Source organism: Humulus lupulus, chromosome 1, assembly GCF_963169125.1.
Source record: "Humulus lupulus chromosome 1, drHumLupu1.1, whole genome shotgun sequence".
Taxonomy (NCBI): Eukaryota; Viridiplantae; Streptophyta; class Magnoliopsida; order Rosales; family Cannabaceae; genus Humulus; species Humulus lupulus.
The window spans coordinates 48,546,544-48,559,539 of record NC_084793.1 but is presented as its reverse complement, the minus strand read 5'-3'; the positions used below and the strand labels follow the sequence as shown (position 1 = coordinate 48,559,539).

Below are 12,996 nucleotides of genomic sequence, written 5' to 3'. Positions count from 1 at the left end.
GAACTCCTAAAGTGATTTTCACCTTCTTTACTAATTTTGACCTCATTACTGACTAGTTCAGAAGAGAATTTGGGTTTAGTTTTACACTAATGAACATGACTATTTCATATATGTTTCATATCTTGCAAAGCTGCTTTGTTATGGTTTATACTGTACATATTTTTGTTTAATCTAACATTACTTACTTAAGTAGTGTTGGGTTTCATTGCTTTTTGCTTTTCATATATGTTTCATTGCAGAGTTAAATTGTTTGAAAATAAGAAGAGATTAACAGTTGTAGGCTTTAAAAAATTTCAGAGCAACATCATGACGAGGTTTGCCTTGGAAACCTGAGGAGATTTCAATTTAGAGAGCTTCAGATGGCAACAAACAACTTCAGCAGCAAGTACTTGGTTGGATGATGAATTGAAGGATGGAGCATGTTTCATGCATGATTTACTTTTGTGTATCTTGTAATATTTCTGTTTTTCATTTTGAAAGTAAAAGATGTTCAAGATTATAAAACTTTATTATGTTATGCTTTCAAATTTAAGTTAGAACTAAGATCTCATGAAGTAGACATATTCATGGTTTGAATTAGTTATTGTTTAATGTAATACTTGTGGTTTATTAATCTATTGAGAATTACATTTTATGATTAATTTTGATTTTTGTTTATCAAAATACAATAATGAAAATCTTTTAATTAAAAAAAAACCTTATAAGTATACTTATCAAAATAAAATATAAAATATATTATCCACACTAAAGTAACAAAATTTTATTACTAGACTTTTAATATGTTGTGATTTAGAAATATATTATAAGCATAACAAATCGTTATGATTTATATAATATAACAAACTAAAAATGCTATCAAAATAATCAAATGTAACAGTGGAAAAGTGTTATGCATAAAGTATAAGATTAAACTCCAAATTTATAATCAAATACTCTAACTAAATGTTATTATTTGAATATTATAGCAACTAAAAATGTGTTATTTAATAGTTTAAGATAACACCGAACAAAACATTCGAATACTGTTATAGAAAAGACATGACTTTTAATAACAAGAGCTATGTTAGTATTTTCAGAAGCGTTATCAATACTCTCGGTTAGCAATTTTTAAGTATTATGAATACTGTTTTTTCTTATAGTGAATGTCCTCTAATAAAGAACCTAGTATTAAAATACATGGATCTTCTAGTGAAAATAGAGATCAATTCAAAACCAAAAGTAAAACTGCATCTTCGCCTTGAGTAGTTGAGGAACTACCTACAAAAAATTCCAAAAAATATATTGATCTCAGTAATAACCTTTTAAGAATAAAATAAAGAGAATACAATAATACAAACCAAATAGAGTTGAAGAGAAACAAATAAGAATTTAAAAAAAAAAAAACTTATATGTGAAATTCAATTACTTTATTGCTTAATGAAAAAAATGTTGATGTATATTTCGTTCATGAAAAACTGAAATTGTAATGGATATAAAAATAACTAAAAGAAAACCACCTTTATAGATGGTACTTCTATGTAATTAAAATGGAGTCCACATTGATAAAAGAATAACAGTAACTAATACAAATAGTCAAGAACTTTGTACAAAAACACATTAATATCTAATGATGTCAATTTAATAAATACAATAATAACTGACTAACTTATCTACTATTACTAACTACTCAACAGAAACTCACTAAACAGTTAACTTATCATAACATAAACTGATATCTAATCATGAAATGGTGAAAAAATCACAAAAATTTATAAAACATGATAAAACAGTTTCAAGGTCCTTCGAAAATGATTATAATAACCAGAAGATAGTTTATTATTAAAAAATATAAACAATTGTGGATAATAATTAGAAGGCAGTTTATAATTGAAAAGTGTATGTAAAAAAATGTTTATTGAGATCGTGGGTACTCATAACTGCTTAAAAAGATCGAAAGCAATAGGAAGACTAACTCTCCGTTTGGTAGCAAAGAAAGAAAATAAGAGAAAGAAGGAAAATATGTGAGGGTTAGAAAATTAGAAAGAAATAAATAAAAATATATTTCCTTGTTAGTTATTGAGTAGGTAGGATGGAAAGAAATTGGCATATAATAAAATTATTGTATTATCCTACAAAATATTAATATTATAAGTTTTTGTAAAAATATTTTAATATTTTATTTTTATTCATTTGTAAGAGACTTTTCTCTTCATTTTTTTTCTAAATTGGAGGGAAAAAATTTAGTGGGCCCCACCCTATATTTTTTCTGCACTTTTCTCTTCTCTCTGCATTTTTCTTTTTTACTAAACAACTTAATTTTATTTTTCTTCTCACTTTTTTCTTTTCTATTTTCTTTCATTCCAGACCAAACTGTTAAACACAAATAAAGGAAAAAAAAGTTCAATATTAATATCAAACCTAAATCAACAACTAAATGAAAATAATTAAAAATTAATTGAAGAAGATGAAAAGATAACGTATCTTTAATTTCATCTCGTTCCGTGGATGGCCGCTTGAAAAAAGTGCTAAATTTTGAGTGACTTGTGCAACAAAACTAACAGAACATACAACACAACAAAATTAACAGAACAACAAAGTACAGAACATAACCACTTTGGAAAGGAATGAAAGACTGCACTTATTCATTGGTTTTTCGTTGTGCCGAAACTGAAGGCATTGTCAAAAACTTGCAGATCAGCGTTGCTAGATAGAGGCCGAAACTTTTGCTGTGAGTGGATTGGTGACGCTAATTTTCTCATGTTCACACAATCCACCATTTTGCACGTCTCCACAACCATGGCTGCTGCAAAAGAAGGATCGAGACCAACACTTAATCTTCAATCAATCCACTTTACCAATCTCGAAAGGTAGTTCTAACTAGTCCCTCTATGATTTTGAACGAATTCTACAGACATGTTTTAAAAAGAGGCCCAGTTCTTGAACGAAACAAAAGACCCATCAGTTAGACAAAGAAACTAACTTAGAACAAAGCATTTGAAATCAAACCTCTGCTCGTTGATAATGTAATCTGACTCAAGACCCAAAACTCAAGTGTCTCTTTTATAAACTCAAATTTCAACGTTATATTATAAAAAGAAAAACTCTAAGAGATCTAAACCAAAATCAATGTTAATTATCAAATGTCCAAACTTGTCAGTTTTAACAAGTTTTGCAAGTATATTTTTGGTAAACAAAGTAACAGGGCTATTTCATTGTTGTTAACTCTAACGTGTAATCTTTTAAACTGGGCTATTTTGGACGGCTAGTTTGTGACATTAATCATGGAATATGATACAAATATTTATTCGATTCAGAAAATGAAATATTATATGGTGAAAATGAAATGGTCATTTTCGTTCTCACATTATTTTGAATAATAATAATATGGCCATATTTGTCATTGTCACAAGAAAATTAACTACATTATCATGCTCTTTTGGTGTTTGCTGCACAAAATGGAGAAACTCCATCGTCATGCTTACCTTATTAGGAATATATAAATATTGACATAAATAAATGTAAAAATTAGGATGCTATGATCTGTCTAACAGGAAGGCATGATTCATTGTCTATCGTTTTACACCCATCATTGTTAGCAGCTTTATTATAAAATAAAAATTCTATATAAATATTATATTGGTTTTCTAGTTTGTCATGCGTTGTGCTCCTTCTCTTCTCTTATTACTTATTAAAATTTTTAAATAATATTTTTAACTTCAAACTTAAGTTTTTTTTTTTTTTTATCAAAATCAAATTCAAATTTGAGTATTTGAATATCTTATAAAAATGTTAGATATGTTAATTATCTTCTGTTTTATTGTAAATGGAATTATAATATATGATATTACTTAGTAGTGATCATTCAAATAAATATATTAAAAATAAAGTGGGCAATTATCATATAAAAATACTCAGAAATAGAATTTTTTTTTAAAAAAATACCAGTTTGACTCCTATACTTTATTAAATAATATTTGAGATCTCGTATTTTACAAAATGAATCAAAATATTACTTTGAGCTCAATTTTAGTCAAATAATTTTTCAATATGACTAAAATGTCCTCAAATTTTTTATTTAATGAATTAAATTATATTAAATAAAACATTATTTAATTAAAAATAATCAAAAGATAGAAAAATAGTAAAAACTATTTTAATTAATGAAAAGTAAAGACACTTTTTTTAACTGCAAATATAAAATTAAATTGTAAATCTTTCTCTAAATTTTTCACCTTCTTCCCTAAACTTTTACTAGAATTTGTTCATCCTTATTCATAAATCAATGATAAAAAACTAAGAGAAACTAGTGTTCTTGAGTTTACCATTGCTCTTCTCTAATAAACCCATCACAAACAAACTCATTACAAATAAATCAACTCAAATTTATAAAAAAAATTATTCAAAATAACATAACAATTCAACACAAATAAATCATCATTGATGGTACCTAAAACACACCACAAATTTAAATCGAACAAATGCAAAAATCAAACAAACTTGAAGAAAAGTCACTACCAACCCAAGCCTTGTACCTCATCTTTGTCGACCTCTCACCAAATCTGAAGCTCCATCCTCTTGCCTTGCTTCATCTCCAACCCAGTCTGGCCTCAATCTCAAAGAAAGCTCTGACCATCCTGCATTTTCCCACTCAACCCAGTCTGCCCCAACCTCAAAAAGAGTCCTGACCATCCGATGACTTAAACCCAGAGTAATGTCAACCAACCTTCATTAGATTTGCAGCTTCGAGACGGAGACCACCTAAGATGAGAAAATACTGATATAGGGCCAAACTGGTGGCTGGTGCATCGAGATGCAAGGGTGGCACATATCTGGAGTTGAGAGACTATTGGCTTTAGTCGAATCTGGGCTAGGTGCAGTCAAATATGATGTGATGTCCATGGTTGAGGTCGGGGATGGGCTAGGTGCAAAACGGTAAAGCTGCTAAGAAAGCGAGAAAATGAAGGAGAAGCCTTTATCTCCGGCGAGTTCTCCAGCTTCATGTCCATGGCCTCCATCTTTTTGACGAGTTCTCCTGCTTTATATCCACGACCACCATCTTCGGCAGGTTTTCCAGTTTCAGATCCATGGCCACCATACCTGCAAAAAGAAGAAATAGAAGAAGAAAGAGAACTTTTGACTATTGTGATTTTTTTTATTACATATAGGTTTAGGTTTTAGTTTAGATTTGTATTTTGTTTTGTATATCTTAATTTTATTTATAAAATTATTAATATATTATTTTAATGATTTTTTATTTTAAAATTTATTTTAAATTATTTAATTAATTAACTAAATTAAAAATTTGTTAACATTTTCGTCGTATTGAAAAAATGTTTGACCAAAATTTAGCACAAACTACTATTTTGATCAATTTTGTAAAATACATAATTTGAAATGTTACATAACAAAAAATATAGGCCAAAATATATATATATATATATAGATATATTCAAATATATATATTGTTATCCCTTAAAAAACACATTTATTATTGAGTTATGTAACTTGGGTATTAAGATAGTAAAATTCAATATAACAGTTTAAAATAAAAATAAAAATAAAGGTTTATCTGCTATCTCATAAAAAAATCTCCAAGAAGAAGATAAAAGAGTGGTGATTCCTTCTCTTCTCAACCAATTATGTCAATTCAAGGATTATTATGGTTTCCTTAAATGAACGCAATAGAAAAGTGTTGTATTTATAAAAAAAATACTAGGTAGAAGCAACGCGCAATATGCACGTTTTCTTAATTTTAAAATTGTAAACATTGTCTATGATTTTAATAAAAATTAATTCATTGTTTTTAATATATATATAATGAATTATAGTTCTATATTATATATAAATATTTATATCAATAATCACTACATATATGACATCTAAACACAATGTTAACATAGTTATATATATTTATGTGGCTGCTTAATATTTTAAAAGAAATTAATAAAAAAAATAAAATAAGAATAGAAAAAATCATAGTGTAGATCGTAGTATACATGCATAACTAAAATAAACTATCACACAAGTTTATAAAATAAAAAAATAATATGTATGTATTTATTATTTTTAAATAAATATAATTTAATTATTTAAATTATCATAAAATATCTTAAAAATATCGTATTCTAATTAATTAATTTTTGTTTAAGTTTATGTTTGTTCTAGTTTTTGAATAAGATTATATATTATATATTTAATATAATATTAAGTTTAAATTTAATTAAATTTTATTTAAATTATAAAATATATGGTTTTATTAGTTTTAAGTAATTATCATGTAAAATATCTCAAAAATATCATATATTAATTTGTTTAATTATTTATTTATTTAAATTTAAGTTATATTTACAATTTTTGGTTAAATATAAAAATATTTTATTAAAATTAACAGAAAAAATAAAAAATATAATCTGACATGTACACACTACTTTTTACATAGAAGAGATATATTTATTTTTAAAAAAACTAACTTCCTAAAACAAAATAATAATAATAATAATAATAAGAAGAAGAAGAAATAAATAAAAACTTCTCACAATCACACGTAACAAATGCACAAACTGGTTTTCAGCCATTAATGCCTTGACATATCATATCTTTGAAGCCTTCTTCCATTCCACTTAAAAAAAAGTTCTTTTACTTGTTCGAAACAGAATGAGAAAAAACAGTAGTCTTGTAGAGTCGTCAGAGTACAATGCAATACATTCAAGAATTTTAAAGCGATTAAGTCTTGTGGAGCTGTGTTTGGCGGCTTTAGCGTTCTTCTTGGTCACTGTTCTATTCGTGAGTAGATTTTTCTACTTGAATTTCGAAACCCCAGTTCGTAGTTCTAACCTACCTGGTTCAGTAGAATGGCTGGGAAGCATTAAAGTGGCATCGCCGCCGTTGCCGTTGCCGTTGCCGTTGCCGTTGCCGTTGCCGTCGAGTTTGGAGAATGAAGGCATGAACGTATCATCGCCGAGTATTGAGATTGAATATATGAACATTTCATCGCCAAGTTTTGAGAATGAAGATATGAACGTTTCATCGGAGAGTTATGAGAGTGAAGAATTGAAAGAGGTGAGGTTTCTTGATGAAGGTGGAGACGGTTGTGATATATTTGATGGGAACTGGGTTTGGGATGAAACCTATCCTTTGTATCATTCCTCAGATTGCCCTTTCATGGATGGAGGTTTCAGGTGCTCTGAGAATAGTAGGCCAAATGATCAATACACCAAGTGGCGTTGGCAACCCAAGCATTGCAATTTGCCCAGGTTTCCACCATTTTTTAATTTCTGCCGTTTTTTATTATTCTTACTTTTATTACTATTATAATTATGTTATTATTGACTTAGCTTTCAAAATTATATGACTATTAATTTGGAGAATATGTTTATGAAAAAATTGCAAAGGGAATGAGATTTGAGTCTTTCTTCTCAATTTAACTAATTATGCGAAGAATTCTCAGAATTTTGTTTGTAAACTAATTTTCATTCCTGTTTTCTCGATTTTGTGATGATGGCTCATTTTAAGAAGATTTTTCAAATAGTAAAAGTCATGTGTTGGAAGAATTGATAATGCCAAAATCTGAACTTAAATGTAATCATTTGAACAGAAAATTTTGTGGTTCTTGTCAAACAGAGTTGACACTCTGCTTTTTAGCATTCCATTGACTTTTAATAACACTTATATTTTGTATAAAAATCAGTTATATTTAGGAGTATAAAAATGTGATGTGGGGTTTGTTTGTTTGTGTGTTTGATCCATAGATTTGATGCAGAGAAGCTGTTAGAAAAGTTAAGGAACAAGCGAGTTGTATTTGCTGGTGACTCCATAGCCAGGAACCAATGGGAATCCTTACTCTGCTTGCTCTCTACTGCTGTTTCTAACAAGTCTTCAATCTACGAAGTCAACCGGAATCCCATTACCAAGCACTCTGGCTTCTTGATTTTCAAGTTTGACCATTTCAACTGCACTGTGGAGTATTACAGATCGCCATTTTTGGTCTTGTTGGGCCATCCTCCACCGAAATCTCCTCCTAATGTTAGGTACGCTTTAAAAGTTGATCAAATGGACAGGAGTGCCAATCGTTGGAGTCAAGCAGATTTGCTCATTCTCAATTCTGGCCGCTGGTGGACTTATGAAAAGACTTTAAGAACGTAAGTATACACTTATAACTTGTTTAAGTGTCGTATTTTATGATCGATATTTGAGTTTAATTGTGTACCGTTTGTCTTGACAGGGGTTCCAACTTCGAAGAAGGGAAGAAAATGAAGATGAATATGAGTGTTGAAGCTGCGTACAAGAGATCGATGGAGACAGTGGTGGATTGGGTTAAAAATAAAGTGAACAAGAAAAAGACTCTCGTCTATTTTCGAACCTATTCACCAAGTCATTTCAGGTTAGTGATAAAAAACACTACTAACTACTACATTGGCATTGAGTTTTCCTCTCTTTTTTTTTTGTTTGGTACTGATTTTTAGAGTGTTGGGAATGTAACAGAGGAGGTAGTTGGAAAAATGGGGGTGGTTGTCACTTGGAAACACTACCTGAGTTAGGTCCATTGAGTGGTAGTGAACATTCTTATGTGAAAATAGTGTCTGATGTGTTATCAAAGAGGGCGAGTTCATTGGAGATGTTAAATGTGACAAACATGTCAATGAGGAGAAAAGATGGTCACCCATCTATATACAACAACAAGGGCAAGAACAAGTCACCCACTCATATCCAGGACTGCAGCCATTGGTGCCTGCCTGGTGTGCCTGATTCATGGAATGAGCTTCTTTACGCCATCTTTTTCAAGCGCCAACTCATTCGAACATGAAATTTTCGCACAACATATTCTTCTGAGTTTAACCTTTTTTGCCTATTACTTGGGTAGCTAAACATAGCCTACATAGGACTCTTTTTAACATACCAATTCATTCTTCACCCTTGGGATCACACGTGTATACTCACACACGCATTCATATACTTTGAATTGTGATTTGGAAGTTAGCTTAGACAAATTCGACAAATTATGATTGATTTAAGGATAATTACACACTGCGCTACCTTATACCAATTCTAATGTTAGTTTTTCTTAAACATTTATTTAAGATTGCCTTAACCTAAAATAAACTCATCAATTGCAATGATATGAGAATGAGTATACGTCACGTGTCTCCTAATGGAGATATGATAAATGGGAGAATCAAAGATGTCAACCATACCAACTAGAGAAATGGTAGTTGTATAATATTCTCATTAACTATATCATGAATGTGTAATATTCTCATTCCTCATATAGTCAACCAAATTAACTACGATTTAGCTTATAAGCAAAGAGAGTCCTTTTCCAAATTCCACAACTCTACCATTTCGAGCACAAGTCTCTCGACTCGAGCCCTAGTCTATGACAAATTTATAAGATCCATAACTCGAGTGGTCAAAGGTCAAACTTTCCCCTTTATTGGAAAATAATTCTTACAAATGTTTCTTTAGTTTATATTAATAGTACCATAATTACAAGTCCAAAATAATATAATAACCCCTATAATTATATATATATAAATATTAATGATAAAAGTAGGATCATTTATTCCAAACAGTTAAATTTAATAAGTCATAAAACAACAAAATTATAATTAGCATCCATCATTCTTCATTCATAACTATTACATAGCTAATTAAGAGATACATACTATAAGGTTCCAAATCAAATACATAAACAGAGTTCACATTAGAGGAGTCGGGGAGAGAGAAGAAGGAAAAGAAAAGAGTCTTTTGACTCTTAGACTCGGTGAATCCCACCCATTAAAAAATATTTATTATCTTATTAATAAAAAAACGAGTCTTTACAACAAGAGAGTCAAAGTGTGCTTGAAATTGTTAGGAGGGAAGCGGATGGGGCAGGCGATGCGCTCCAGTCAGATGTGGAATAACCGTCGTGGAACGGTGAGAGTCGATCCGCCAATCAACTTGGAGCACGGATTGATGTGGATTGGGGGCGACCCAAACCCGGATTGTTGATATGCATGTGGAGACGTCGTCCCCTCGATTGTGGAATATAGTGTGCATCATCTCAGCGTACTTTGGCATCGCCCTGCGGGCTCCCCATTCGACCGGTCATCAACATCTCATCCACAATAATGAGTCTACACACAGACCCAATAACATCACTTGAGACACACCCATAAAACCATCCCTTCCATTGATGCCCAAGCCATCATCAAAGCTGTAGGTTGGGGTTGTCATTGGTGAAGGAAGGAGAAGGGTTAGGTTGGTGGGGTATATTGTTGGTATTAAATGATCAAATCAAATGTACACAGCAGAATATATGGACTCATTTTAATAAATATTAATACCAGTCAGGATCATATACATATATAAATATTAAATCACATACAAATAGATCAGAGATTACCTCTTGTAGTCTATCAAGTGTCCTTGAGTCTTTTTGTATAAATCAACGATCTTTCGTATCCAGTGTTCTGAGATCTCAGACCCTGATATTCCAGATCAATCCTCAAACGCACAAGAACGTGTATGGGCAAGTAGGATTCAAAATGTTGATTTATGTGACTCCCTAGATGTACTCAACACATAATATCTAGAGAGTTTTGACAAATAGAAGGTTTTGAATAGTTTTCAGGTTTAGAGAAAACTATCACTAATTATCCATCATTTCTTTAATATCATGTATATCAAATTTATAAAGATATTTAATCTAATTAAATAATATTTATTTAATTAAAATATAGTTCAAATGAAAACTGTTTAGATATTTTCATTTAATTATTTATTTAAATCATATTTAAAAAGAATAATTAAATAACTGATTAAATAAATTTATTTGAAATTCAAAATTCAAATCCCAGGGATAAAATGCTAGATGCTAGGCATTGTACTGTGTACAGTGTGTCGCTTAGCCCTATTAGAGTTGCCCTAATTTTCTCAATTATTTATTTAATCAACTTTTAAGACAAGATATGTATTCCATAATAAATACCAGTTAATTCAAAATTAAATTTATCTTAAAATATCAATTTTAAATTAAGTAAATGAATATCATATTATAAATAAGATATTTATTATTTTCTCTCTTTATATTAATCCAAACAAGATTAATATTAATTTTAACCTATAGTTTTCAAAATAAAAACTATATAGTTAAATAATTAATTAATTCGCAATTAATCAACTACCCATAATTATCAAATAATTATTTCTTTGCCTTGGAGAATTAATTCATTTGCAATTTAGTCATTTCTCTTAACAAATCTTTATTTTGACATCCTTACCATTGACAATGCAGGACAGAGGTGATCTGGGGACCATGGACCTATAATACGAAGCTCCAATAAACAAGATTATTAATTAAACTCTTTAATCTAATAACCTTATTTATTAATTTCATGATTATTCCACTATAAATATGGAATTAGACTCTAAGTATTTATAGAATTACATTTACAAAGTCTTCTGTAGTAGTCCATTGATATAATCAATATATGTAGTTATGTCCTCCATTATTGGTTCGTTAATTAGAGTTGGTCAAAAGTACTATTTTACCCCTTCTAATTACCTCTTGATCCTTAAGTACCATTAATTAATTAATTTATAATCTAATTATAGATTTGAGCTCAATAACTATTCAGTTCCAGAATCAACCCTTAAGAGAACCATTATTCAATTTGTTAGAAAAGCATGAATTCCAATATTGTAGTTCATGTTCCCAACCATCCATGATATTGAATCTCCAAAACAAAAGTCATTAGCCTCATTATTCTAAGAGATCTTAACGAGTGAATCAAAAGATCCAATAAACATAAACAGGAGTTCATGAATACTAAGAATTTAGACTGATCTACAAATGATCATCTATTACGACAAGAATTAAATATTTACGTCAAACGAAAAGTTTATAAAGATAATTAATTATCATCGGTCCTGTCATATATAATATCTATTATATACAATACAATTACTAAGATGTCTATCCGCATCAGTAATCTGAATCTAGATTACTTGCATCACATATGCTTAACAAACCGTATTAGTAATCATTCATTAAAGATTCCTTACTTTAATATGTTACTGACTATTTTATTCATTATATATGATCTTAATTCTCTCGTACTAATACAAGATCATATTCTCATGAATGAATAGAGAATATTCTTGATATTATTATATAATTAATTCAAACAATAATTATAACAATAAAATATAATAAAATTGTATTTTTATTAAAAACCAATAAAATGTCTTTACATATTTTTAGGGCATTAATCCTAACATATATTACGAATCTTCTTACTCGCACAAAGATGTCGGGTCCTGATTAGAGCTCAAAAATATCATTTTATTAGTTTTAAAATTTAAAATAAATTAAGTTTTAATTAATATTTTCATGAATTTATTGTAATATATTTAATTTTTAATTTGTATTCAATTTTCAGGAAATAAAATGTATTTTGACACAAAGAAAAATGAAGAAGAAAGAATAGAAACAAATGACATTTTTAAAGACAATTGTTGAGCAAATTAGGCCCAAAACAGAGCACAGGCCCAAGCCTTCAGCTGCGGAGCCACACGAGTCAAAGACGAGCCCCCTGCCAAGCCGAGTTGCAGCCGCCTGAAGCCCGCTTGACGTGTTGTCCCATCTGCCTGACAGCCTGACGCCACCTGACGCCATTGTCCCACGCCGCCTGCCACGCCTCTTGCCAAGCCAGTCAGAAAGCGCCACGTGGCCTTTTGTCCCCCCCAGTCGCCTGAAGCTGCTCCCCACGTGCCCAACCACTGCCTATCGAAGCCTCCAGATGCCGACACGTGCCCACGTTGTCCCACTAGTGCCTGCCACCTTTTCCAAAGCCAATCTGAGCTTGTCATGTTTCCCACTTGCCCCATTTTGCATCAGATTTTGAAGTCACTTTCTCCACTTTCCAATGCACAAAATACCCACTTTGGAGCAAATTTTTTTCTATAAATAGAGAACCAAAACCAATTTAAATCATCATATTTTAGAGTAGAAAAAAGGCACTTTGTTATTTTGTT

The 12,996-nt window shown here is 30.1% G+C and overlaps 1 protein-coding gene across 1 annotated transcript; it reads left to right on the top strand.

Annotated features, from left to right (window-relative positions):
- The first annotated feature begins 6,578 nt into the window (after positions 1-6,578).
- Positions 6,579-9,004, top strand: LOC133825693 (protein trichome birefringence-like 10). The gene is made up of 4 exons (XM_062258621.1): positions 6,579-7,232; positions 7,728-8,117; positions 8,201-8,359; positions 8,461-9,004. Exons 1-4 carry the CDS (start codon positions 6,634-6,636, stop codon positions 8,780-8,782), a joined length of 1,470 nt encoding a protein of 489 aa, XP_062114605.1. The 5' UTR covers positions 6,579-6,633; the 3' UTR covers positions 8,783-9,004.
- Positions 9,005-12,996: the final 3,992 nt, after the last annotated feature.

Bases quoted from the DNA above. Each gene is read 5' to 3' on its own strand.
- LOC133825693 (XM_062258621.1), top strand. From the start codon at position 6,634: ATGAGAAAAAACAGTAGTCTTGTAGAGTCGTCAGAGTACAATGCAATA. The intron at 8,118-8,200 runs GTAAGTATACAC...TTGTCTTGACAG, and splicing joins TATGAAAAGACTTTAAGAAC to GGGTTCCAACTTCGAAGAAG. The intron at 8,360-8,460 runs GTTAGTGATAAA...GGAATGTAACAG, and splicing joins TATTCACCAAGTCATTTCAG to AGGAGGTAGTTGGAAAAATG.